This window comes from Colossoma macropomum, unplaced genomic scaffold (assembly GCF_904425465.1).
Source record: "Colossoma macropomum unplaced genomic scaffold, Colossoma_macropomum, whole genome shotgun sequence".
Lineage (NCBI taxonomy): Eukaryota > Metazoa > Chordata > Actinopteri > Characiformes > Serrasalmidae > Colossoma > Colossoma macropomum.
The window spans coordinates 32523848-32547918 of record NW_023494795.1 but is presented as its reverse complement, the minus strand read 5'-3'; the positions used below and the strand labels follow the sequence as shown (position 1 = coordinate 32547918).

General features: G+C 38.2%; 1 protein-coding gene across 2 annotated transcripts in view; it reads left to right on the top strand.

Annotated features, from left to right (window-relative positions):
- The window catches only part of ppp2r5a (protein phosphatase 2, regulatory subunit B', alpha isoform), a 59526-nt gene that overhangs the window by 22722 nt on the left and 12733 nt on the right, over nucleotides 1-24071 (top strand). Inside the window, exons 2-7 of one of the 2 annotated variants that reach the window (XM_036582213.1) lie at nucleotides 619-815; nucleotides 12431-12532; nucleotides 13815-13907; nucleotides 18631-18761; nucleotides 20376-20435; nucleotides 23670-23778. In XM_036582213.1, the coding sequence (XP_036438106.1) occupies nucleotides 619-815; nucleotides 12431-12532; nucleotides 13815-13907; nucleotides 18631-18761; nucleotides 20376-20435; nucleotides 23670-23778 (692 nt within the window). The remainder of the gene's footprint in view (nucleotides 1-618; nucleotides 816-12430; nucleotides 12533-13814; nucleotides 13908-18630; nucleotides 18762-20375; nucleotides 20436-23669; nucleotides 23779-24071) is intronic. The other variant, XM_036582214.1, reaches the window with a different exon arrangement.

Below are 24071 nucleotides of genomic sequence, written 5' to 3'. Positions count from 1 at the left end.
AGTGGTTAGGGTTTGAGACAGACACCTCCCATAGAAAGGACCCCATAAAGGTCAAATTTGTATATATTTATTTTATTATTATCTCTATTAATGCCTTGGGTTTAAATGGATCACAACATAATCCTTGTAAATATACAATACTTTCTTTTAATTTTGTAAAAGTTTTTTTGGGGTGTGCAGTTTAAACTAATTCAGTAGAGTGGTCCAAATACCTACAACAGTCCATGCATCATTATATTTTTTATATAGTTTACATACTTTTGTACGCCAGCTTTTATGTTTTGTTTTATTTTCCACCAAAATAAACAGCAGTTGTGCATTAAAATGTGCAAAAATATGTTCCCTGTAGAGGGTATGTTCAATTATTTTCACTTAGAGAAGCAACAATAGCATGTAATTTGGCCAGTTGTTTAGTTTATTAACTTCATTCTTGTTGCTGCTGTTTTCTCAGTCATTTCTGGATCTTCTATGGTTCCATTTGGGATCTGTTAAATTTCATATTTCCTTTGTTTCTTTGTGATAATCTGCCCATACGTGGTTTAGATCTAACTTTAAAAGAGGAACAAAACCATAACTCAAACTGAACTGCTAAATTAACTCTGTGCATGTGTGTTTCAGATGCTCCGTCCACAGAGCAGCAGGAGTTGTTCCTGCAGAAGCTCCAGCAGTGCTGTATACTCTTCGACTTCCTGGACACAGTCACTGACCTGAAGAGTAAAGAGATCAAGCGGGCCACTCTGAATGAGCTGGTGGACTACGTGTCCACTAACAGGGGCGTACTGGTGGACTCGGCCTACCCTGAAATCATCAACATGGTAGGACTGCAGCACATGGACAACAATTCATATTGCTGCTGTTTAGCTATTAACTGCATTTGCCTTATTCCTTACAATAAATAAAAAATTCACTAGTGAGCCTCTGAGGGGACACCTTGATTCATCTATGCACCTGTAGAGATCCGAGGTTGGTCAGGATGCTCAGAATGCTGTGTGTAATGGCAAACAAGTGTTACAGACTGTAGTCCATCTCTTTCTCTGCATACGTTGTTACCCTGTTCTTCAGTGGTCAGGACCCCACAGGACCACCACAGAGTAGGTATTATTTGGGTGGTGGATCATTCTCAGCACTGCAGTGACACTGATGTTGTGGTGACTCTTCTGTGAGGTACAGTTCCTTCGGAATTATGGATTGTTGTTTTTGTGGGGGTCCTGACCATTGATGGAGGTAAACGGGGGCTAATAGATTATACAGAGAAACAGATGAACTACATTCTGTAATTGTAGAACTACAAAGTGTATCCGTATGGTCAGTGGAGCTGATAAAATAGACCATTATTAATGTGAATTATTGAATTCATACACTAATTTATCAAAAACTCTCTTAGAAGCTCATCTGTGTCATTGGACAGAATGCTCACACACACATTCTCTGAGCGAGTTCTTCCAGCCAGGTTTGTGAATTGTTGATTTTGTTTGAAAGGGTGTTTTGAGTAATTGCTTGATTAAATATAGCAGGTGTTAAGTGTGTGTGTGTGTGTGTGTGTGTGTGTGTGTGTGTGTGTGTGTGTGTGTGTATACAGTCTTAGGCAAAAGCGTAAATAAGTAAACACCTCCTCTAAAGAGGCCACAGTTCTCCACATTTTAATGCACATTAACTTTTTATTTGCTGGATTTATGATAAGATAATCCTTTATTAGTCCCACAACTAGGGAAATTCACAGTGCTACAGCAGCAAAGGGATAAGATTAAGTTTAAGATTAAGTGACCCGTATTTGTCCCTCAATGGGGAAATTTCACCTCCGCAGTCTAACCCATCCGTGCAGTGAACTAGTGAACTAGTGAACACACACTGGGGGGCAGTGAACTGGCCACCTTCCGGTCACAAGGCTGGTTCCCTCACCTCCAGCCCACGACTGACCCAAAATTAGATAAAATGAGATTAGATTAGATTAAGTGACCCTCATTAGTCCCACAATGGGTAAATTCCAACTCCACATTTAACCCATCCGTGCAGTGAAACACCCACATACACACTAGTGAATGCACTCGGCTCAGGGGATTGAACCGGTGACTGACTACAACTGCCCCAAAGTCGTAGTCGGCAGGATTTTAAGCAAGGCTTTTGAGAATAGAAATATGAAGAAGAGAATTATCAGACAAGGTATTCTCATTAATTAATTACTTAACAAGATTAGTTTGTTACTTATTACTGTGTCGGCTGTGTGTATGTGTGTGTGTGTGTGTATGTGTGTGTGTATATATATATATATATATATATATATATATATATATATATATATATATATATATAAACACAAAAGATAGAAAATATAAACTTCTTCAAAAAATATAAAATCCTTCACAAAAATAACAATATTAACAATATAAATAAAAGATAAAAAAAATATTGGGTGGGAAAAATAAACCATAAAATTTGCCCTGTGCAAAAGTTATGGCACATTTATGCTTTGTTTTATTTTTCTCCAATATGGTAAAATGAGCAGGCAGCTGGCATCCCTTTTGAGGACCTTGTAAAATGGCGTTTAAAGTAAAGCCAAATGAAGCTCCACTTCACATTTACAGACGCTGAATCATCTATATTAAACTTGCTGTTACGTCAAGCAGGAGACAATTTACTCAGGCTGCAGTAAGTCTCCAAAGGTCTTCATGATACTGTTTATACAGTAATACAGCATTCTCTTTATATAATAGTTGTATTAAGGAGGAAAATCTTCAAGCGAATTTTAGTGCTTAATGAAGCCAGTACTTTCATTCTGGAAATGCAGACTGCATCACAAGAGAACATTTAAAAATGGTGTAAAAGTGCAAGACAAATAAGAGCACAAGACTTGGCAGCATAAGAAGTTTTGTTAAATTAGTAAGTTAAATAAAGGCATACAGTCAGTGCCAAACACTGAGCAGGAATTAGACCAGTGCCAGGAGAGCTAATGATACAAAGTAGTTTTTCTGCTTCATAACTGTAGTTATATTTGAGTTGGCTCCTAGCTTAATAATTTATAGTATGATCCTGTTTCCAAAAAAGTTGGGACACTGACGAATTCTATTGTTTTTTGAAAAAATATAATCCCATTTTGAATTTAATGCCTGCAGTATGTTCCAGAAAAGTTGGGACAGTCATGTTTACCACAGTACTTCATTACCTCTACTTTTAGCAACACACTGTAAGCATTTGGGAACTGAGGAGACATTTAAGGGAGATGATTTCTCGTTCTTGCTTGATAAAGAATTTCAGCTGCTCAACAGTTAGGGGTCTCTTTTGTCATATTTTCATTTCATAATATGCCAAATGTTTTCAGTGGGTGACAGATCTGGACTGCAGGCAGGCTAGTTTAGCACCCAGACTCTCTTACTACTGAGCCGTGATGTTGTAATATGTACAAATTAGGCTTGGCTGTGTCTTGCTGAAATAATCAAGGCCTTCTTTGAAAAAACCATCCACTGGATGGCATCATATGTTGCCCCAAAACCTGTATTTATTATTCAGCATTAATGATGCCTTCACAGATTTGCACCCATGCCATGCCATCCACAGTTTCCAAACAAATTTTGATTCATCAGGCCACAGGACATTTTTCCACTTCACCTCAGTCCATCTTAAATAAACTCAGGCCCAGAGAAGGTGGCGGTGTTTCTGGATCCTGTTTATATATGGGTTCTTTTTTGCATTTGAGAGTTTATCTTGCATTTGTGGATGCAGCGATGAACTGTGTTCATAGACAGTGTTTTTCAGAAGTGTTTCTGAGTCCATGCAGTGATGTCCACTACAGAATCATGTCTGTTTTCAATGCAGTGCTGCCTGAGGGCCCAAAGATCATGGCCAGCCAATATTGTTTTTTGGCCTTGTCCCTTGCGTACAGAGATTTTTCAAAATTCTCTGAATGTTTTAATGACATTATGTACCGTAGATGATGAAGTCCCCAACTTCTTTGCTTTTTTATGTTTACAGATGTTATGCTTCAATTACTGCACTACTTCCCCCACAGTTTTTTTACAGAGTAATGATCCCTTCCCCATCATTACTTCTGAAATACTCAGCCTCTCTGAGATGCTCTTTTTATACCAAAACTACCTTCAAAAAAAACAACTTCAGTAAAAGTACAAAAGTTTTAGTACTTAAGTTCTGAGTAACTGCAGTGGAACTTTTTAGTAAGTTCAGCGTCCATCAGCTTCAGAAGTGAAGTTTGTATGGCCCTGTTTTTCTCTATTTTTGTTTTGGTCTGAAATAAAAGTCAGAGATGTGATCAGTCACAAAGCAGTACAGATGTTGTCAACTAAAAAAACTGAATAAAATCCAACTCATAAAGGAATTGGTAACTACATACAAATAGCTAAAATGTAACTGAGAAAAAAAAAGATTCCTTTGCTCACCAATATACTTGAGTAGAAGTGATGGTATTACAATTTGAAAGTACAGCTACATCAATATTTTACTCAGATACATGTACTTGAGTAAATGTAGCTATTTATTACCAACCTTTGATAGTAGATACTGGACAATTCATGGTAGATACCAAATAATTCAGAGAAGATACTTTATAGCATATAAATTTATAGCAGTTATTAAATGATTCAAAAGTAGTTACTGAATAATTAATCGTCACTAATAAATAATTTGGTCAATAATGAAGAATCTTTAGTAGATACTGAATAATTCAGAGTAGTAATGTTATTAATAGTCATTACTGAATAATTTATAGTATCTACAAAATAATTCATAGCAGATACTGAATAATTTTTAGTACCTACTAAATAATGCATAGCAGATGCTGAATAATTAATTATAGGTACTGAATAATTTATAGTAGGTACTGAATAATTCAGAATAATAATTTTGTTTAGAATAATTAATAATAGTTTCCGGATAACTTAGATAATATGTTGAATTAAGTCTTTAGATTAATAGCCCAGTAGTTTAAGGTGTTAAACAGCTGGGTTGAATTTCTACTCAAATGTTTACAATACAACTTAGTTATCAAAAACAACCACACACAAAAAAGAGAGAAGAAATTAAAAGACCCCCCTGACCCCACCCCTCCCTCACTGTGCTGAAATATCACCCTGTCATTCACACAGACAGCAGCTGATCTGAGTTGTTTGGAGCTCTGCCACTCCAGGGCATCTCTCCCCTCTCCAGTGTAGCGGTCAGATCTCTGGGGAGGTGCTGTAGCACTGTTCTCCATATTCTAGTATAAATGTCATGATTATCTTTGACCTGAGGACTCTTCAGAATTGTAATTATTTCTTCAAATATGTACCAGTGTGTAACTAGAGGAGATTTTTCATGCTCTGTTTCTATACTTGGTTTTTAACAAACTGCATGCTGTCGTCTTGCTGGCTCTATGCCCGAAGAAGCTGTCAGTAAGCAGCAAACAAAGCTCCATCAGCTATGGAGTGACGCTGGTACGCCACATAGCACAACATTTCCAATTATGGCAGTCTTTATACACAGAACTTCAGCATCTGAGCATGCTTCTGAACACCACGTGCAGTCATGCAGTGCTCCTGGTCAGTGTTTTCTGATGCTTCACAGATTTCATTGTGGTTTCTAAGAAACTTATTTTCATGAACCGTATTTTGGCAATTTAAAATGGAGCTGCAAAGGAGAATTTTTTTTATTTTTTTTCCAGTGTTTCAGATGTAAATAGTCATTCAGAGTGGTTTGGTGTGAAATGGTCGATTGTAGAGGGTGTAGTGTAGAGTGGTGGTGATAGGAACCAGGGGTCGCCATGACTACAACACAAATACAGAAAAAACTCTGCTACAAATTTATTTTAATATACATTTTGAAATCCATTTTTGATCACAGAACTTTTGTAAATCAATGTCTCAGGCATCAGGCAGTGAATTCATAACGATTTCATGTAATAACTTTCTGTGAGGGAGCTTTTAGAGGTGGACGTCTGGTTCCTATCACCACCACTGTGAACAATTCTGACTCTGTAAGTTTCTTTAGAACGGAGCATTTCACACCAAACCACTCTGAATGACTTTATTTTATTCCCGTGATACCAGATTTATACTGAAATTTGATTATGCATGCTTTTTTAGTAGTAAACATGCCTACATTAGCTTAAAAGTCAACTTAAATCAGCATGTCATGGTTTTACTGCAACACTCTGGTTTCTCCAACCATAATGGGCCAAGCAGGGCCTACATGTAAACTCATAATCCACTCTGACTGTGCATTTTTCAGTAAACTGTAGCTGTGCTGATGCCCTCCGTTGGCTGTTTACAGCTGCAGGAAGTGTGATAGGAGCCAGAGCTGATATTTGTGTGCTTTTGCTTCAGGGTGCTGGTCATCTCAAGCCTGCAACATCCGCTTGCTGCCGATGTATAGAAAAAAAAAGATAGAAGGCTATTCTTCATTTTACAGTACTGTGCAAAACTCAGAGACCCTTTTGTTTATTTCATTTTAGATCAAAATAACCGTAAAGTACAAGTTGTTTATTTTTCAGAGACAGGAAAAAATATATATTAAGTTTTTACATGGACCATCTTTGTACTAACATACGTGGCTGCCACGTTAATGCTTTATTGGACGTCGGTGGAAATGATAAAGTGAAAAGACTGGAATATCCCTTTGTTTTCCATCAGTACAGCAGTTTTAGGCCCAATCCCATTTCTTACTTTTACCCCTCCCCCTTGTTTTCGAGTGTCACCTTGTCCCTTGGAACTGAGTTACAAGAGATAGTGGTTAAAATTCTCCCTACAAAATGGGACACCCCTTAAATAAAGAACATTACTTCATGAACAGGCTACTAGTGCTGCTCTGTGGGTGACCCTGCCAGTCTGCGGTGACAGCAGAGGAGGGTAAGGTTCAGCAACCTCGCTGCTGGGCTTCAGTTAAATTTAGGGGATCATGTGCCCTTGAAGAGGGGGAGAGGCGGTCAATGTTTATTTATCGCCCACCCCTAATTCTTCAGTTATATGAAGCTGAAGTCAGCTATTCTCACATTTATGGGTTTTCCATCTTGCCATTTTTTTTTCCTAATTTTTCCTCATTTGGAATGTGCCTCTGAAAAACCTCTGTTTGGAGAACCATGTAGCCCCATCACTTCGCCCTACCCCTCTATCTCAACAAGAATCAGGACTCCCTACCCCTAGACGTGAACACCCAAAATGGAAGGGTAGGGTTAAGTGGCAGGGGCGAGGGATGAAATGGGATTGGGCCTTAGGGTGCTGTCACCAAGGGTGCTGTGTAAACATTCAGAATCAAAAAGAGAAAACGTCTGAAAACAGGAATTCTTTTCTACTTTATTAGTATCTTTTAAAATGTTTGTGTTTTAGTTTTAAATAAGTATATTAATGAAACTTACATTAACGTTTGGTAAAGTTGTAGTTATTCTGAAACAGTGTTCCATATTTTACTGATGTGTGAATTTTTTATTTATCTACTGTCCTTCACTGGACAAACAATAAATTTGGCATTGTTTGACACACAAACTAATGTCAGTGTTCATAAATAATTGATGAGTGTTTGTATCTATCACTTGATCTGTCTGTCTTATAGATCGATAATATGTAATGCAGGACGATTGGATAATATATTTGTCTTTTATAACATATAATGTTTGAATTAATTTTGTTTGGACTAGTTCATCAGACTTTTCTAGCAGGTGTTAAACTTACCCTCTGTCTGTTACAGTGAACCCACCCATGCTCTAAACACAGCGCTTTCTGTCTTTTTCAGTGGAACTGTACAAGAACGGGAGGTGCTAGAAACAATGGTCAAGTGTTCGTTTGTAGCGGAGATGTATATGCTGCTTGTATAAAAAAAAAGATTATTCCAACTTAAATATTTTTGAAAATTATTTCGCATAAACCAAAACATGTTAGGTTGTGCCCCACTCTCCCCCAAACCAATTAAATTGAGTCTGTTAGCAGAAACCAGTGACCAGTTCAACTGGCAGTTCTTCATACGGTTGGATTTTATGAGAATGGATTTCAACACGAAAAGCTGGGCTTCTTCAAGCATGAAGCCACATTGTCGTCTGAAGCTCTGTGCTTTGTTAAGAGGTTTATGCACAACATTTTTTCTTGCTGTACTTTTGCTTTCACTTTAGTGAGAACCACAAACTGCATGTTGTAACATTGCAAAATTGATGCAGTTGAATAGCCACCTTCACATCAATGCTTTGACGCAGTTTTACACCTCGTTCCTCAGCATTAGCACCGTGCTGAATCAGGGTGCTCTCTGACCCACATTTCTGCTGTAAGCCTGACTCACCGCATCCCTAACATCTACTACTGACTCAGTCAGAGCACCGTGCAGAGAGGGGGAGGTGGGGGGAGTGCTTATCCTCTGTGAAGGAGATGTGTGATGACTCAGAGGGATTGGTGATCCTTGGTAATCGTTGCTGTCCTTGGGTATTATACGTGTCCAACACATCCCCGAGCTGCTGCTGAACAGGTAACAGTGTTCAGTCTGGGTAATGGATCTGAAAGACTGCCCGAACTGTAGGGGTAATAACGTCACTCTTAGGAGCCGAACTGGATCTAAAATAACGAGAACATAGTAGCTTTTCCTCTAAACTAGCTCAGTCCTCATTTACACTCACTCTGTCCTCTCGTTCAGATTTACTCTGCTCATTTAGACTCTAGCTGTGTCCCAATTCAGGGGCTGCATCCTTCGAAGGACATGGTATACGAAGGCATGTCCTTTGAAGGCTGTATAGACCTGCAAAGGCTGAACTGAGATGAGATGGTGTGCTCTATGGCAGATTTTCTGTTTTCTGTCACAGCACCGCTGATCCCGCCCTTACCGGTGTGTCTTGAAACGCTGCTCTTGTCAAGTTATTTTAAAGTTCTTTAAAGATGAAGCCAGAAACTTTCATTTTGGTGTTTTTTTTTTTCATTTATTAGAGCTGGAGATGCTTCTCTCTGTCTGGTCCTTGCTCCATAAAGCAAAACGAAACATTAGTATAAGTTTTGCTTCAAACCACATAGGGTTTTACATTTGTATCATTAGCTATTCGACTCAGTTTAAACCCAATACATACATATTTAAGTGTCTCCTCAGCCGCCGTTCACTCCTCTGCTGACATTTCCATGTCGAATCCTCGCCGGCACACAATGAACCTCATAATATGTTGTTTCCATTGAAAAGGACACATTTCTCGGCCGCATATGAAGGAGCCTTCGAAATGGAACAGCCTAGTCGCACTGCTGCGACGCAGTCGGCCTTCATATTCAGCCTCCAAAGGACGCAGCCCCTGGATTGGGACGCAGCTTGTGTCCCCTTGTTCAGATTCACTGTTGTCAATTAGACTCTGTCGCCTCTTTCAGATTCACTCTGTCCTCTCTTTCAGTTTCACTGTTCTCATTTAGACTCTGTCCTCTCTTTCAGACTCGCTCTGTCCCCTCGTTCAGATTCACTATTCTCATTTAGACTCTGTCCCCTCATTCAGATTCATTGTTCTCGTTTAGACTCTGTCCCCTCATTTAGACTCTGTCGCCTCTTTCAGATTCACTCTGTCCTCTCTTTCAGTTTCACTATTCTCATTTAGACTCTGTCCCTTCATTCAGACTCGCTCTGTCCCCTCATTCAGATTCACTATTCTCATTTAGACTCTGTCCCTTCATTCAGACTTGCTCTGTCCCCTCATTCAGATTCACTATTCTTATTTAGACTCTGTCCCCTTACTGAGACTCACTGTCCTCTCACTCAGACTCCCTGTCCCCTTGTTCAGACTCACTGTGTCCCCTCATTCAGATTCACTGTTCTCATTTAGACTCTGTCCCTTCATTCAGACTTGCTCTGTCCCCTCATTCAGATTCACTATTCTTATTTAGACTCTGTCCCCTTACTGAGACTCACTGTCCTCTCACTCAGACTCCCTGTCCTCTCATTCAGACTCGCTCTGTCCTCTCATTCAGATATTATTTTTAGATAAATTGTAAAATATTGTGTGTATAGTTGTATAAGTTATATGAAAGTCTTTTTCGTTTCTTAATGAAATGTATTTATCTGTATTTAATTTATTTATAAACACTATACACATAATGTGGATGATTATTTCTCATAGCAAGAAGGAACTTTGTTCAGCCTTTTGATACAAAGCCCAGTTTCTGCTGTACCCAGGTAGAATAAAACCTACAACCCTGGTTTTATATTAGTACTCGACCACTAAGGTTTATAAAAGCAATGAGTGTTTGAACTGTACTTCTTCTTCTGTTATTTTAAAATAGTTTCTATTATTGAAAAACAAAGTGCCTGTTTCAGAAACACTTTCTCCCTCTCTCTCTCTCTCACACACACCCACCCACAAAACAATCACTCACGCTGTTTCACAGTGAGCCGTATTTTTGGAGCTGTATTTTTGGTTGCCGTTTTGCATACACTGCTCCTCAGGTGTCGTCGTCCTCCTCTCGTTTGCGGCTGCTATAAATAGGATGAGGTTGTCATGGTGATAACCTTCCCAGAAGCTCTTTCTCCAGCATCACATTTTAAATGGAAGCTGTGTGTTTAATAGGCCATATATTGCCAGTTTTGCTTCAGTATCATTTGCACAATCCTCATAGATGATTCGTCAGGTTTTATATGCAGTCAATACAAAACAATAGCCTTGACATGCTTCACGTTCACTTAATGAGAAACATCCACTATGCATCTACTAACTGCCCACTTTATTAGAAAAAAATAACTTGTACTTCCACTCACTGGCCATTTTATTAGAAACACCTGACTTGTACTTCCACTCACTGGCCATTTTATTAGAAACACCTGACTTGTACTTCCACTAACTGGCCACTTTATTAGAGACACGTTCTTTGTGCTTGTAAATCTACTCATCATGTGTCTGTATTCTGATTTAAATTACTGATTATTAAATTGTTAGTTAAAAATTACTGACAGTGGACATCGTGGCCCCTTTAGAAAGAATGAAAATCTACAGCCTTTCTGGAAAAAAATGATCCACTACCTGTTAATAATGTGTATAATTTATAAATGTGTTTATGCCTCCAAGTTTTCTTTGTTGATGAAGATGATCTCTTCACAGTCAGTATGTTGTAATATTGGACACTTTCAGTACAGTATTGAAAATTTAATTTAAAACCTTATTGTCGATATGCCCCTCACTGGTCAATACACCCCACTGCCAGTGATCAACATCAGGCATCTGAGTGCAGCCTGTCAGAGTAAGGTGGGCAGGGCTTATACTGTGGGCAAACCGATGCTCAAGTCACTAGGCATTGTTTCTGAGCAGTTTATTAATTTTACAAGGTGTGATGTTTGGAGTTTTTGTTAGATGTTGTTCTGTTGGTGGACTTTTATTTGTCTGAGCCAAACCAGTCTGTGTAGAACATTATTAGAGCTCAGTAGAATCAGAATATTTCAACACATAAAAACAAAAAAGCTAATTACATCATGACCTCAAATATGTGTGTCATTAGTTTATTACTTCAGTATTTTGTGCTGTGTTTGTGATGAGTAAGGAGAAAAATGCCCACATAACATACACACCATTTACTGAGTCACCTGATTTTGTTTGTGCATTTAGCATTTTATGCTTAAGCATGTAATATACAGTCCTGTGCAAAAGTCAGAGACCCCCTTCATTTATTTAATTTCCAGTCGAAACAGCCATTTAAAAGAAAATTATACAGAGCTAAATACATCATCAGATGTCTGAGTGTTCAGTGTGTCACTCTTCTCCTTAATTACAGCTTCCATTCTTTTCAGGAGACTCACTTTCAGTTTCTCAAAGAAATCTACAGACACACCTCCAAAGTTCAGTCTTAGAAGCTGGTTGATCATTTTCTGAAGTAATCAAACACATTCAGTGATGTTGAGGTCTGATGTTGGTGGTCAGTGGTCAGTGATTCAGTGATGAGGTTTGGACTCTGGGGTGGTCAGTTCATTATTCAGCTTCTTTGTTTGATGTGTCCGTCTCCTTTTCTCAGTGAGGTTCTTCTTGACAGCTACACATCCTTTCAGACCCATAGCGCTGAGTCGTCTTCTCACAGTGGAAGGATGGACAGAAACACCTGTGGATGTTTTCAGATCTGAAGCAGCTTGATTTTCTCCTCTCTCTCAAAGATGAAAGCTTTAAGTGCCGTTTATCTGATGGGGGCAGTTTTGGTGTCTACCAGGTCTTCCAGGTGGTTGTTAGGAGTCTCATTTTCTCTGTAGCTTTAATCATTTTTTTAAACACCAGGTTTGGAAACTCCTGTTTAATTTATATATTTTTTGACTTTATCCTTTCTTATGCACGTGGAATATCTTATATCTAATCTCCTCAGAAATATCTCCTGAAATCAGAATAGTTAATTCTTAATTAATGGCTGTTTTGACTGGATATGAAAGAAAATGAAGGACTTTTGCACAGAACTGATTGACTGTTGTTTTTCTGACTGTGTTGAAAATGTTCCTCCACAGCACTAATCAGAGTATCCTCGTTTATTCCCAGATCAGCAGCAACCTGTTCAGAACTCTGCCTCCCAGTGAAAACCCTGATTTCGACCCAGAAGAAGATGAACCCACACTGGAAGCCTCGTGGCCTCACATGCAGGTAAACACAGTACAGTTCAAACATTTCAGTCACTTGTAGTGTATATGTTTCATTTTTTATGGAACAACAATAGACAGATTTGAATATTACAATATCTCATAGACCCATATTTTGTTCACAAAAGAACATAGAACACATATCAGATGTTGAGAGTGAGACATTTTTCCATTGCATGAAAAACATTAACTCATTTAGAACTTGATGGCAGCAACGCATCTCAAAAAAAACTTGGGACAGGGGCAACAAAAAGCTGTAAAAGTAAGTGGTACTAATAAAAAACAGCTGGAGGAGCAATTTGCAATTAACTCACTTGACTGGGTATAAAAAGAGAAAATTCTAAACATTAGTTTTATTAGACCTATTAACCTAGATATTTTATTAGACCTATTAACCTAGATATAAGTTTTATTAGAACTTCATTCCAGATATTAATTGTTTTGAAACTTCCTTCTAAATATTAGCATTTTTAGAAATTTATTCTAGATATCAGCTTTATTAGAACTTTAATCTGGAGAATAATTTTGATTAAAATGTCACTCTGGATATTAGTTTTGTTGGAACTTCGCTCTAAATATTAATTTTATTAGAACTTTTATTCTAAATTAGAAATTTAAATATTAGTTTTATTTGAACATCATTCTGGATATGAACATTTAATATTAATATTGAAAGTGAAAGGCCTGTGAATTTGTACAGGATGAGCATCATATGAGAATCACTTTATACGAGTATCTTTAACAGAACTGTTTTCATACTGTTGAACACAGTGATTCAGAGCGTATGAACACAGTAGCACTGTGTAGAGATGTGACTGAGGTGTAATGACTCTGTATATTAATGAGTGCTGGATGAGTAACAGCTCTAATATCACTGCAGACAGGTTGCCTGTTAAAGCGGAACTGAGGAAAGAGAAATAAATCAGTAATGAGGATAAATCCAGCATACAGTCTTATGCAAATTTTGGGTGCCTCTGGTCAAATCACATGTTTTGTTGATTTGTTGAAGCGTTGTCAGTAAGCATCTTTACAGAAAGTGAGCAAGCCCCAAATGAGCTTCGCCAAGGGCGACAGTGGCAAGAAAAGTTCCCTAAGAGTAAGAGGAAGAAACCTGGAGAGGAACCAAGACTCAGAAGGGAAACCCATCCCCCTCTAGTCGACACTGTCGATATTTATGATCTATTTATATGTGTACTTACTGTGTGTGTGTGTGTGTGTGTGTGTGTGTGTGTGTGTGTGTGTGTTTGTGTGTGTGTGTGTGTGTGTTTCTGTTTTTGTTTCCGCAGGTGGTGTATGAGTTTTTCCTGCGTTTCTTAGAAAACCCAGACTTCCAGCCGAGCACCGCCAAACGTTACATCGACCAGAAGTTTGTGCTGCAGGTCTGTGTTTAGCCATAACGTTGCTTAGCATGTTTTGAGTCGAAAGACGAAAAGAAAACACACTTCAAGTTTTGAGAATGAACACATTGTTGTTCACATCGAATCAAAACTGGTGGATTGTGATGCTGCATAAAAAAACTGAATTGGAGCCGGCTCAACTTTGTGTGTTGTACAGATATGATAAAAATCTGGCTGACCACTCTGAGATTCGTTGTCATGGTTCTAGTCCAAACAAATCAAGTGGTCTTTGTCATTCATCAATATAGCTTGTATACATTAGAATGAAATGTTGTTCTTCAGGCCTCAAGGTGGGCAGCAGAACAGCTCATCTTGCTCATGGCAGAGCACGAAAGCTTAAACAACAAGCAACACGTTCACTATAACAATGCAGAAGTTAAAAAAATATGTAGGATCAGGAGTGACTGTTTATAACCGTTCATTTGTTTATCTAGGTGTATCCTGAGCCCCATTTGCATTTGATTATTTGGGAGATGTCTGGAAACAAATTTTTCACACGTCTCCTCAGTGCTGAAATCTCTCACATCCGTATGGCAGTAAAATGACCACAGGATGAGTGAGCTTCTAGTGCATGTCAAACCGGGGACCTTCCGGGCCAAAGTCCTGTGGATATTACCATATACCATCATCTAACACTCTGAATTCAGTTCATAATGCCCTGCTAATTAGCTTATGAGCCAAATCAGGTGTGTTTAATGAGGCAGTGTGCTGAAGTCTGCATTGTTTTGGCCTGCAAGAACTGGAGCATTTAAAATTAGATCTTTAAAGAGCTGACAGTGATGCAGTTCTTATTTCTAGAGAACATTTTCTAAAAGATTTAATGGTAACACATTTTATTTGGAGTGGTCCTTTGTAGATGATTAATAAACTCTTAACAGATTATCAATAACACATCAACAACATAGCAGTGAAGTAGCAGTAGTGCAGCATCCGAATACACTGAAGTAAATATCTTCTAGATGTTCTGTTGATACATTACTGACATTAATTAGATGTATTGTTAATATGTTACTTCCATTATGCAAAACCTAACCTTACTCAGCCTTACCCAAAACCTAACCCTAACCCTGGCCTTAATCCTAACCTTAACCTTAACCCAAAGCCTAATCCTAACCCTCATATGTTCTTGATGTGTTCCTAGGAGTCCGTTGAGTGTTTGTTTCATCTAAAAAAGACCACTCAAAATAAAGTGTCACCAAGTTGGGAGTAAAAAGATCAGAGCAGTGCTGAGTGAAGGAGGGATAAAAACAACAACACAGCAGATCCAGATGGCAATAAAATCAGAGAAAGTTCTGTAAAAGTGGAAATTGCATTTAAACCTGTCTGATTAGGGCTTCAGTCTGTTCATGACTGGTTTCCCAAAGTGTTTGCTTTTTTAGTGACGGTGCTTACAAGAAAATGAAAAATTAATCACTGCTATTCATTGAATCAGTTTTCCTCCCTCTTCTGTCTTGGCCTTTTTCCTGAGTTTCCAGAGCATTAAAAACAAAAACATCAGATTTAATCGGGAGGTTCTTGCTCGATAATGGCAAAAGCCATAATTATGATTATATTGGTCAATATTGAGATCCTGATTATTTAGCATGATTACTCATTGACTTTGGAAACAAACTTTTTGACCGATTGAATTGTTAACCACCATGTAGCATGATGATGAATCTTATGAAGAAATTTCTTCTTAAAGCCCACTTCTATCCCAAAGATTCTAACGTTCACCAGTGTTTTCTTATTTGGGATTTGTTCTTAGATAAGAACACACTCTACACACACTCAAGAGCACAAAGGTGAGAACAGTTCTACAGTTTAAGAACATGTCATGACTTATTCTTAGGACCTTTCTCAAGAAAAGCTTTAAGAAAAAACAGGAAGATATTGGTGAATTAGGCCCAATGTTTTTTTGTTTTTTTTTCATGTGAAAAAGTAGTGTTTGGTGTGAATAGGCCATTACTACAGCGTGATTAATTATTACTATTGTGGGACTGTTTGTTGCATGTTTTCTTTCTTTGTACCTTAAAAACAGCATTTGTTTTGTCCTCTAGGGGGAAAACTGCAGCATGAACCACTTGTGTATCAAACCCAAAACTCTGCACACAATGCATGAAATAGGATCTCCTGAATAAAAATCTCAGGCTGTGTTATAAATAGCACATAGTGGTATTTATACACTCTTTAGCAAATGTGAGGATATTCTGGTCAAGAATTGTGCCTGTTGAGCTTTGAAAGGTACCATGACAGAGAGGAGGGTGTTGATCTCCAAAGCCACAAATTCACTTAAAATTGTCAGCTTTGGGTTCGTCTGTAATGACAAACCTGTTCGGCCTCCAGAGGCACATATTCCTAGGCTGTCAAATTGTTTGGAGATAACCAGGCGGTTACATCAGTGGTTACGTCCTCCTACTGGCCAGAGTAGAAGGCGTCATCCGGGCGTCTGTGGCGTACTGGAGGAATTCATGTTGGTAACATACTGCATACTACGTACTACTTTAGGGCACAGTCAGTATGCGAGCAGTATGTAGTATTTCCAACACAGCCTCAGGCCTTTGCAGTATTGTATTTTTTTTAAACATTATTTAGTGGGCTGACCACTAGATCAGGGGTCAGCAACATTAGATTTTTAGGTAAAAATAAAATAATCCTCCGTTGCAGTAAAATAAAGCTCTGCTGATCGTTCAACACAGTTTTAACAATAAATGGTCTTTAACGCTGGAGTTAATGTAGAACTGTTAATTCACCCTTTAACCCTGAAGATCAGCACGCAGACTGCTAGTCACCATAGCAACGCAGACAACTCGCCTAACTAGTAGCTAACGGAAAGGCAAAGGGAAAGATTTAAGATGAACATCAAAAATTTGGTGGCGAATGGGCTTATTTGCATTTATAATCACTCCAGCTGGTTTCCTGATACGATTATTCTGCAACGAGGAACTGACATAGTCACATTCTGCACCAAGTATATGGTCATTATTTGTGTTGTAGTTCACAGTCCTTTCAGAGAAGCGTCTACACGCACTTCAGTAATCAGATAATGAAAAAAGTAAACAAGAAACTGACTCCACCTTTGCGACTTTTTAGTGTTTGGCAGTTTCTCGCTGCAGATTAAACAAATCAGGAAAGCAGCTGGAGTGATTATTAATGCAAATAAGTCCATTCGTCTCAAAATGATCAATGTTCATCTTAAATCTTTCTCTTTACCTTTTTGTTAGCTACTAGATAAGCGAGATTGTTGTCTGTGTTGCTATGATGACCAGCAGTCTGCACACCAATGTTTAAGTTTAAAGGGTGAATTGGCAGTTATCATTAACTTCAGCGTTTCAGACCATTTATTGTTAAAGCTGTGTTAGAACGATCAGTAGAGCTTTATTTTACTGCAAAGGAGGATTGTTTTATTTTTTATTTTTACTTTAGAATCTAATTCTACTGTGGAGCCACAACGGGGCAGTAAAAGAGCCAACCCCTGTCTTAGAATATAAAATAAAAATTATATTATTGGTTACTGGAATTTTTAGCCACTTAAAATTGATATCTGCCACAAAATTTTCATAACAGTTGGGCCCTAGTTTGCAACATTACGGGTTGCATAATTTGTTAGCTACATTAGCCTCGTAGCTCCAGTGCTGAAACAAAGAAGTGAATTTCACCTGCTAAACATGATTTGGCTGATCAACTACATTTGGTTTAAGGTGTAAAACTGTAAATTGGATTTTTTGCCAGACTATTCCTTTGAGTTATGATGGTTGAGAGAGAGTCCCAGAGAGAGGGAGTCTGTGTCCAGTCGGGCTGTCCCTGATTCTCTCAGAGATTCCCCCACCGCTCTGTGTCCAGACTGTAAGTGTCCTGCTGGTATTAAAGGACAATTTTCCATGATGCACGTTTCCCACTGAGGCTTTAAATAGCAGACTGCTGTTTATCAGAGGGACAGAGAGACCGAGAGAGAGAGCGAAGTATGGTCAGTGATGGGAAGAGAGCACTATAAAACAGATTTAGTGTTTAAATTTAAAATAAGTAACCTGGAGTTTTATATGAAATGTTGAGGGCAAAACAGTGATGAATCTAAAAAATAAGGGACTGTTTTGCCTCACAGTGTCCTGTATGTGCCTCTGCCATGAATGTATTTTTTAAAAAAATACATTTTAGGTTCAAATGTTCTCCAAACTACACAACAAGATGGTTCTTTAAGGGTTATTTAGTACAGAAAATTGTTCTACATAGAGCCATGAACACTCCACGAACCCTTTGCATGATTAAAGGGCTCTTTTCATCATGGAAGGGTTCTTCAGATTGGTGGAGAAAATGCTGTAGATGGTTCCATATAGAACTGTTTTCAAAAAGGTTCTATAAACTTTTAAAATCTATTCTGAACGATACAGGCAGTCAGTGCAGCTCTTTTAAAGCGGAAGTGATATGATCTCTCTGTTTTGTCTTTGTTAAGATCTGTACGGCTGCGTTTTGTAAAGCACTGATGCATTTTGATGGTGGTTTTAATCAGTGACTCCAGTCATTCATTTAGAAATTGTTTTATATTTCTTCTGAGCATCAGGACATGCAGGAAATTTGGTATGGGATGCGTAGTGAATAATCACTCTTTCTCTTTTCACTCTTTCTCTTTTTTTGTTCCTCTTTGTTTGTTTCTTTCTTTCTCTTTCTTTCTCTTTCTCTTTCTCTTTCTTTCTTTCTTTCTTTCTTTCTTTCTTTCTTTCTTTCACAGCTGTTGGAGCTGTTTGACAGTGAAGACCCCCGTGAGAGAGATTTTCTGAAGACCATCCTCCATCGGATCTATGGAAAGTTCCTGGGTTTGCGTGCCTTCATCCGCAAACAAATAAACAACATTTTCTTACGGTAATGATACACTGGGAAAACACGAGTTCAGCATCTACATCATAAAAGATAATGTAAGATTAAATAACTCTGTTAAATGAACAGTTTGTGCAAAATTGTCATATATATATATATATTATATATATATATATATATTTTATATATATATATATATATATATATATATTACTGATAATGTAATACTTACATTTTACTACAGTTTTGGTAGTACATTATTGGGAACTTATTGCATCATTGGATTCTACTTGTCTACACTGGAAACGTCAGGTGAGCGTATCAAATCAAAATGTAAACAAAACGCGGACCTATCCGAAAATAGCTGCTCTACTGACGGGGCTGTGCAGCTGTGGTTTTGGGACTTTGTTTATTATTACTTAATTGGGAATGTATTACCTTCTGAGGCTGTTTATATGTAATACCTTATTAAATTATTGAGGTTTATTACATATTTGATTAGGTTAAGTGCAAAGTTTGTTACAATATTGAGTTCTACAAGACGTCCTGAAGACTTTGCGACGCGGTTTGATGCTACATTTGAGTGCTCGCTTGCTGTTAGGACAGGAAACAGTGATGTTGAAGGCTGAGAGCTGGGAAACCTGTTGAACTGTAGAGTTTCACTGAAATCTTAAAAAATAGCAGACTGTTGAGCTCTGCAGGTGGAGCTCTAGACAGAGTGACAGCAGCTCAGGGTCTACATTTGTGTCTGTGTAAGTCTCTCTCTGTCTCTGTCTCTGTCTCTCTCTCTGTCTGTCTCTCTCTGTCTCTCTCTCTCTCTCTCTCTCTCTCTCTCTCTCTCTCTCTCTCTCTCTCTCTCTCTCTCTCTCTCTGTACGTCAGTGGACCACTCCGACCATCTACTACAGGTTGAAAATAGCTGTGTGTAATGAGTGATGTGTCTGTTCGTGTACACTGTATGTCCAAAAGTGTATAGACACCAGCTTTTTTTTTTTTTATGCAATGAACAGTATTAAGTGTGCGGTTTGGGATGTTGGATCAGCCAGTGAGACACGTTCAACAGTCCAGCAGCTCCAGTGTCTGATTATAATGCTGCTGTGCTGCTTCTTAGCTGCTCATTACCCATCTCCTAAAGACAGTTTAAGGTGTTTCCTGATGAATGATGCATTTATTGAGCTAAGGTGGATTTTTTTTATTTTTCTGTATGAGCTGCCAGAATGTAACTGCTGCACTATTTAAGGTGGAACGGAAAATTTGAATGAGAAGCTGGCAAATAAGAAGCCAACTCCACCTTAATTGAGTTTATTATTTAAGAGCTTTGATAGCCATGTTTATTAGCTTTTGTAAAATCTCATGCACTGGAAGGTTCTGAACTTGAGAGTTTAATCTAATCTTCTCCTCATACTGTTTTCTGGAGACTGCATCTAGAGTGTCCACATATCTTTTCATCTTTTTCGTGGTCATTCTGGTGTATTTTGTTTGGTCCTTATCCACCCTCAAGGTTGTAGCTGCTGTTGAGGAGACGAGCTCTAACAGAGCACAGGCAGAGTTACAGCTCACCTACTAGAAAGGCAGCAAGGAGTTCTTCATGATGAAATCGAATACTGTTTATAAAATACTTAATTAGTTTATGGAGTTGCTTTTTTGTTTTTCTCCTCAGGTTCATTTATGAGACTGAACACTTTAACGGAGTGGCTGAACTCCTGGAGATATTGGGCAGGTCAGTTCTTACCTGTGCTGTTTTTAACTGTGTGATGTGACCACAATATGCATTCACATAGGCCCTTATTCCTAAAAATTGCATACAGTCAAATCAGATCGTACAATGAGTGCACACAAATTTCATATGCGGTTTTGTTAATCAGTTTCGTCTTTGGTTTATCTGTCCAGTCAAACTCTAGTCTGGTAGGAGTGTGTACATAAATGTTTAACAACCTGAAATAATGCTTGAGTTGCTGTTAACTAAGCAAAACTGTTATCAATATCATGTGTATATGTGTAGAGAGAGCGTTGTTAAATGAAGATCTTTCACCAAAAACATTCTATAGGGGTGATATTCTCCCTCAGGTCTAAAAGCAGAGATTAAGAAATGATAACTGTGAACTGTGAGCACATATTGCGGCTGCATCACAGCTACATCACAGCTACAAACATAACCTTGCACACATACATCTAATCCTGAGAGCTGAAATACTGTTGTTCTGTTGGTGAATAGTTTTTTCACTGTGTGTTTAAGCCCATGGCTCAGTCTAGTTGCTGTGACTGTTTGTGAAAGAGCCCATATCCTACATTTCTACATTCACTTATTACATTTGTATGGTTTTCTGCAACAAACTCTGTTGTATTTCTTTTTTTACGTGATCATTTTCCAACCTCTGTTTTAACATTTAACAGATTCAAACAGATTTACATTTTTGTTACTGTGTTTTAAGACTGATCTATGTAAATGAGGTCCATTCTGATTGGCTGCCCTGTTTTTGTGCCTCATTCAAAAAGTAGTCCAGGCTGAAACGCCCTTTATAACTTACGTGTGAATGTGTGAGGATGAGCTGCTGTAGGCTGACTAGACTGACAGACGTAAATGCGTTGTTTGTTTTTGTGTGTTAGCTTTGTATAGAATTCACTGCTACTGAAAACCACACCACAAAGGATCATGGGAAGCTTTTTTAAGCTCTGACCTCTGACTCTTTCCAGTGCTGAGCAGATGCCGGCTGTAGGAAGTCCTGTTTTTAGAAAGCGCCGCTGTATTTAGTTCAGAACTAAACCAACTCTCCACTGAGACCACAAATACTCTCTCTCACACTCACTCCCCCTGCTTTCTCTCTCTCTCTCTCTCTCTCTCTCTCTCTCTCTCGCTCGCTCGCTCGCTCGCTTGCTCTCGCTTGCTCTCTCTTTCTCACTTGCTCTCTCTGTCTCGATTTCTCTCTCTGTCTGTTTTTTTGTCTGTTTTTTTCTGTGTCTCTCTCTCTCTCTCTCTCTCTCTCTCTCTCTCTCTCTCTCTCTCTCTCTTCATAGTGTAGTGTAAATAAACTGAGAGAGTTGGTGAACTTAGTGTTTAGTGTGTGATAGGGTCACTCACCGTCCCTCCTACACTGGCTGGTCAGGGCGTATTGAGCTGTGAGTGTGCAGCACTGTCTGTGGTCCCCTAATAGATGCAGTCGAGTCTCTGTATTACAGAGGCTCTTAGATGTGGGATGATTACATTTTTGTGAAGAATTCTTTGTGGCTCTCAGAAACAGAGATGCATTTCCTGTCAGAATAGCCAAAAATCTCAGTTGGATGTTTATCCTGTTTGCCAAATTGTGGATTTGTAAGCAGACCCTACACTTCACTGACATGAAGGGCAATTGGTTTAATTACTGAATATTTTTAGCTACATTCTGATTGGAGTTTGACAAAAAATTGCTGTTTTATCGTGTAGAAAGCCCTGCATGAATAAATCATTTTGAGACCTAAATAATTATAGTTAGAACTGGCTGATTTAATTTGTGCCTAACAGAAATGTGTGCTTTGTTCGCTGAGATCTGGATCCTTTCTGAAATATAATAACTTCAGTTTTGTTTAGGTCAACTACCGGGGCCCAGATCTGGCAGTGCTGCCCCAGCAGGTTCAGGTTGCGCTATAGGCCTCTGTGACAAAAACAGCCTGTGTTAAATGTAACAGAGGAGAAGTCAGAAAATGCTCATGTAGTAATGAATTATGTCTTTTTGGTACATAAAACATATGTTCTAAATGGACCTCAGGGGAAAAAATAAATACATGTACATAGTATGACACGAGTCCTTTAATAACTGCTTTAGAATTCTGAATGTACTGAATTTCTATTCTTTAAATTGAAAGAACAAGAATCTGTATCTGAAGTTGACTTACTACTTGAAGATCAACTTAGTCTTTGAAGGCAGCTCAGTAGCTAACATTTTTGAGTTGAAACACCAATTTAACCATTTTTATATAATTGATCTATTCCTTACAGTGTAGATGTGAAATTAATGTATTTTCCACGTAAGCAGAACATATAAAATCCACACTGCTTCAGCCTGAATATCACAGTGCTTATGTACAGGTACTAAAACTGTAGCTCTATCAGAATATTGAGATCTGGAGGTCCGTTATTGTTCTGGCCCACAGTGTACAACTCCAATTTGTAATTTGTTGTGTGTTTTTTGTTTGTTGATTTGTTTGTTTTTTGTGGGGTTTTTTTGTACTTTATGTTGAAGGTTCCCCAAACATGTTATTTTTTTTTTTATCACAAACTACAGCCTTGTAGGGGGGAAAAAGCACCCACATTTTGTCACTGTCCAATGAAAAACTTATCTCCATTTTTTGCAATTTTTATTTTTCTGCATCTTTGGAGCTCAGCAGCTGTCTTTTACATTTTGTGTATATTTCATGATGATTGGACCAATAGAAATGTTCCAAAATTGCTTAGAGTAAAGTCTTCCCATTGACTTACATTGACAGTAAAGAACGTTTTTGCCCTCTCCTGTAAAGTTTCGGAGATACTTGTGGACAGTGACAATTTATTAAAATAAATCTAATGCAAAAGTTTGGGTGCCCCAGGTCAAATGACTTGTTGATTTTCTATGTGAAAATAAGTTAACACACCCTCAAACTGTGCATTAAAATGTGCAGAAGTGCATCCTCTGTACTGTTTATTTACTGATTTTTACATAATAGAAAAAATAAATAAAATCTGAAACATAGCCTGCGCAAAAGTTTCACTTTTATTTGTTTTACCAGTCTTTTATATTCAGTTAATAAATAGAAACTGTGCCCTAATATTAGCAGAAAATACCATATTTAAGTGTGTTCTCTGTAGAGGGTATGTTAACCTATTTTCACTTAGAACATCAAGAAGTCATTTGACATGGAATGCATATAACTATAAATCCTTCAGCTTATCTGGAAATCTCTCTGCTGCATTTGTATGTGATCATTATTTCTGCTCCTGCAGCATCATCAATGGGTTCGCTCTGCCTTTGAAAGCTGAACACAAGCAGTTCCTGATGAAGGTGCTCATTCCAATGCACACAGCCAAGGGGCTGGCACTGTTCCATGCACAGGTACTGACAGATTCGACACAAACACACATGTACAAGAAACTGTGTATATACAGCACTGTACAAAACTCAGAGACCCCTCATTTGTTTAATTTCCAGTCAAAACAGCCTTTAAGTATAATTAAGATATGACAATCCACTTCCATAATGAAGGAGAAAGTTAAACTGGAGTTCAGAAACTGATTTAAAAACTACAGAAAATGTGGCTCCTAACAACCACCTGGAAGACCTGGTAGACACAGAAACTGCCCCATCAGATAAACAGCAGTTAAAGCTTTCATCTTTGAGAGAGAGGA